The sequence below is a fragment of the Notolepis coatsorum genome (genome assembly GCF_963971535.1).
Source record: "Notolepis coatsorum genome assembly, contig: SCAFFOLD_272, whole genome shotgun sequence".
Taxonomy (NCBI): Eukaryota; Metazoa; Chordata; class Actinopteri; order Aulopiformes; family Paralepididae; genus Notolepis; species Notolepis coatsorum.
Window position 1 is genome coordinate 90,459 of NW_028170292.1, and position 3,886 is coordinate 94,344.

A 3,886-nucleotide genomic window follows, 5' to 3' on the forward strand; every position below is an offset into this window, starting at 1 on the left:
TCACCCGAGTTTTGAATATGTGCAAATAGCTCAGCCATGGGGGCTGGTAGCCTCATAGCTGGATTGTGCGGATCACTGTTCATTATATTCTCACACAGGTCATTTGAAGGGTGAGAGATAGTCCAACCAGCATTGAGTGAGAGTTAAAGAAGCCATATGCCATATGCCATTAAGATGACAGACAATCCACTGATTCCATGGCAGGCCACTGTGGTGTGCCAGAGGAGAGAGAGTGGATGGAGACCAAAGATTACCTTGGCCATCTTTTTGGCAATCTGTTTGTGGATTTATCGCTCACCGTCGACCATTCACAGTGTATATTGAAGTGAGGGATAGTTTACTGATTATACATAAATTGTGTCTATCTATTGGGCGGCTACGTGGCGTAGTGGGCAAGGCGCTCCCCACGAATGCGGAGACGCTGGGCTCGCCTGTTCGAGCCCAGCGCTCCACATTGCTTTCAGTTTAGCTGGTCGTCCGTACTAATACACATTGGCCGTATTAGGGGGTGGGAAACTGATGGGTGGGGATCGGGCGTTGTGGACAGCGACGCCTACAGGTCGGTTGGTGCGCCTGCGCAGTAGAATCAGGAAGTGTCGGGGGCAGCGTGAGCCTCCCACGCGTTACTCCTCGCCACTGAGAGATCGAGCTGCGCAGGTGAAAAGATGCGACTGCTGTTACCTCAAGTACCGGAGGGGACTTGTGCTATGTATGACTTAGTCCACATTGCAGCCGGCTTGTGGGAGGCAAGAAACAGCGTTCGTGACGGGGGAGGGTTGAATTGGATGATACGAAATTGGGATGGGAGAAAATATAGAAAATGGGAGAAAAAGTGGATCAAAAAAATTTGTGTCTATCTACCTAATTAGTGTGGATGATTTGTATGATGAGATTATTAGACATGAGAAGACATTATAAATGGGGACAGATCATCTTTTTGAGGAAAACGTTGTCTGCACACCTGATGGCTAACCCAGCTGCCAATAAGTGGCTGCATATGACAAAGGACAGATAAAAACAAATAGCATCACTCTCCTTCCAGCCACAGTCTGAGCGCTTGCATTATGCATGAACATGTTCTCTAACAGTCACCCCATCTTAACCCAGAATGGTAAGCATTTTTAGACATATATAGCATGGATTTTGGTGGTTGCATTTATCTCTCTCTCTCTCTCTCTCTCTCTATCTCTCTCTCTCTCTCTCTCTCTCTCTCACACACACACACACACACACACACACACACACACACACACACACACACACACACACACACACACACACACACACACACACACACACACACACACACACACACACACACACACACACACACACAAACACACACACACACACACACCCCAAAGCTAGTATCAATGCAATTATGTGGTCTCTTAACCATGAAGCTCTTTGAAATAAAAAAAAATATATAGAAATATATATATATAAATGTTATATAATGAATGGTATGAGTAGGCTAGACTGCTCAAACCACTTATGTGATCAAAGTAGCAGCTGGGGTATTTTTACACACAAATTATGGACGGTCTGATTATTTTTTTCCCTCACTGTAGCCAGACGTGGCGGTTCGGTATTATTTTGACAGCAGCTCAACTGAGCGACACTGTATTGTACCCATTCTGCAATCTGTTAATAAAGTTTTCAATCAATCAATCAATCAATTCAATCAATCAATCAGACACAGCGACAGCAACCGCTTAAGGAACTTTTCAGCACCTTGGAGAGCGCATGGCCGCCGCACGAGCGCAGAGCGCAGACCACAGTAAATAATTCAGAGGAGAGCAGCTGATCAGTTGAGTGAGCACATCAATACAAATTAATTAAAAAATAATCGTCTTGAAGATGATTCATTAATTTATGCAGCGTCAGCACATTCAGCCAATGTTGCTCGCTAGCATGAAATTAGCATTCAAAAGAAAAGAGAGAGAGAGAGAGAGAGAGAGAGAGAGAGAGAGAGAGAGAGAGAGAGAGAGAGAGAGAGAGAGAGAGAGAGAGAGAGAGAGAGAGAGAGAGTGTGTGTGTGTGTGTGTGTGTGTGTGTGTGTGTGTGTGTGTGTGTGTTTGGGGGCGGGGGATCTTTTTGGCTGTCCCCTGTATTAATTATTTCAGTGTAGTGGGCAAGTGGCTCAGAATGGCCTCTGAAGCAAGCACTCGGCCAGTTAACCTATATCAGCTTCCTTTGGCATTTAAAACTCTCACGACATGGAATAAAAATACCTCTAGTTAGCCAACGCATTTGGTGGTAATTCCATTCCTGTAACCTATATTATTCCAAGACTGCATCAGGTTAAACCCTTGGAGGCCCATATAACATTGTTACATTCTGTGTCGATTATTGGCTCATTCATACAGTAAGTGACGCACAACAGCCTCTACGGCCACCTACCCCAGCGTTGTCATGGTGACTATGGTGTACCAAAAAGCTGCAGGGATGCTGGTGAACTTGCTGGCCTTGGAGCCTTTCTCTGCGTAAAACATGACCGTGGCGAAGATAATGATGGCCATGGTGAGGGAGAAGAGGAGGAAGCCCAGCTCGGAGGCGCAGCTCTTCAGGGTGTACCCCAGGATGCGCAGTCCTGCGGAGTGGCGGGAGAATTTGAAAATCCGAAAGACGCGGAAGACGCGCAGAGTCACGAAAGCGCCGCTCACTTGATCGTTGTCCGTCATGACCAGTCCGATGTAATAAGGCATGATGGCGACCACGTCGATGACGCTCATCACACTTTTCATGAACATGTACCGACTGGGGGCGGCGATCAAACGGAGGAGGTACTCGACGGTGAAGATCATGACGCACGCCGTGTCCAGACAGAAAAAGGCCACCGCGTAACGGTCCCCGCAGGAGATCTCCTTGACCCGGCTCGGCGAAGCCCAGCACGGGACGGTCTCCGCCACGTTGGCCATCACCGAGATGGCAATGAAAAAGCCAGTGACATAATAGAAGACCAGGGGCCGTGGTGCTTGTGTGCGGGTTTTCAAACGTCCGCCACAGGGACTCGCGGAGATGTCATGTTCAGGGGGAGCGATATCATTGTTGGGGTCCATTCGTCGTCGTCCTGCAGCCGCTCTATGTTTTCGCGCCGTCGATCCTTGTACTCCTCATAACAGCAGTCTCCGATGATTTCGGCGATTATCCCGAAAAATGCCAGTTCTTCGTCATAAGCAGCGATACATTCTTGGCGCGGATAATGTAGTTTCCCGGTGCGGTAGAAATTGAGAATATGTCTAAATATATCAGGGTCGCGGTCAAAAAAGTATTCATTTGTCTCCTCGTGGAAAAAGAAGTCCCTCTCGGTGCTCCCCAGTAACGTGTCGGGGTACCTTTCCAAAGTGTTCCTCCAGGTCTGAAACTTAGTGCCGCTCACGTTGAGGATGATCAGACCGTCCTGGGCTTTCTTCTTCTCCTTCGGGGGGATCGGCATGGGGCCAGTGGCCACCGGCATCCACCCTATGGCCGCGGCGCGGGCGAATGGAAGCCATGCCGCCACACCTGCCATGGTGACCTATAACGCTCAGAACGACCCTGGTCCGGGTGGATCTCACAGGGCTATGGCTTCATGGGGATGAACAGCATCTGCGGGAGGAACAGCAGACATGAACACTGTGGGTTATAGGCTCCCGGAGCATCTGGACTGGATAGGCAGTGGTTTACCTCGGTAGATTGTGCTATAATGACACAAGCTCATTGAGTTGAATTGCGCACGACATTGTTGAATGTAGCTCTAAATCATTTCCATGAGGTCCTGCGGTATAGGCGTCAGAATTTAAAATCTATAAATTGTTCTTAACGTATAGACAATCAGTATAGCCTAAATGATGGACATTCGTTAAATATTTTTCAATAAAAAATGTATCATAGAAATCTACCC

The 3,886-nt window shown here is 47.9% G+C and overlaps 1 protein-coding gene across 1 annotated transcript; it reads right to left on the reverse strand.

The window, feature by feature from the left end:
* Window positions 1–2,399: 2,399 nt before the first annotated feature.
* Window positions 2,400–3,514, reverse strand: LOC311248566 (A-type voltage-gated potassium channel KCND2-like; the record flags this gene model as incomplete). Its single annotated transcript, XM_084339429.1, is given in 3 exon segments — window positions 2,400–2,966; window positions 2,968–3,021; window positions 3,023–3,514. Coding segments are annotated over 3 exon segments (1,113 nt in total).
* Window positions 3,515–3,886: the final 372 nt, after the last annotated feature.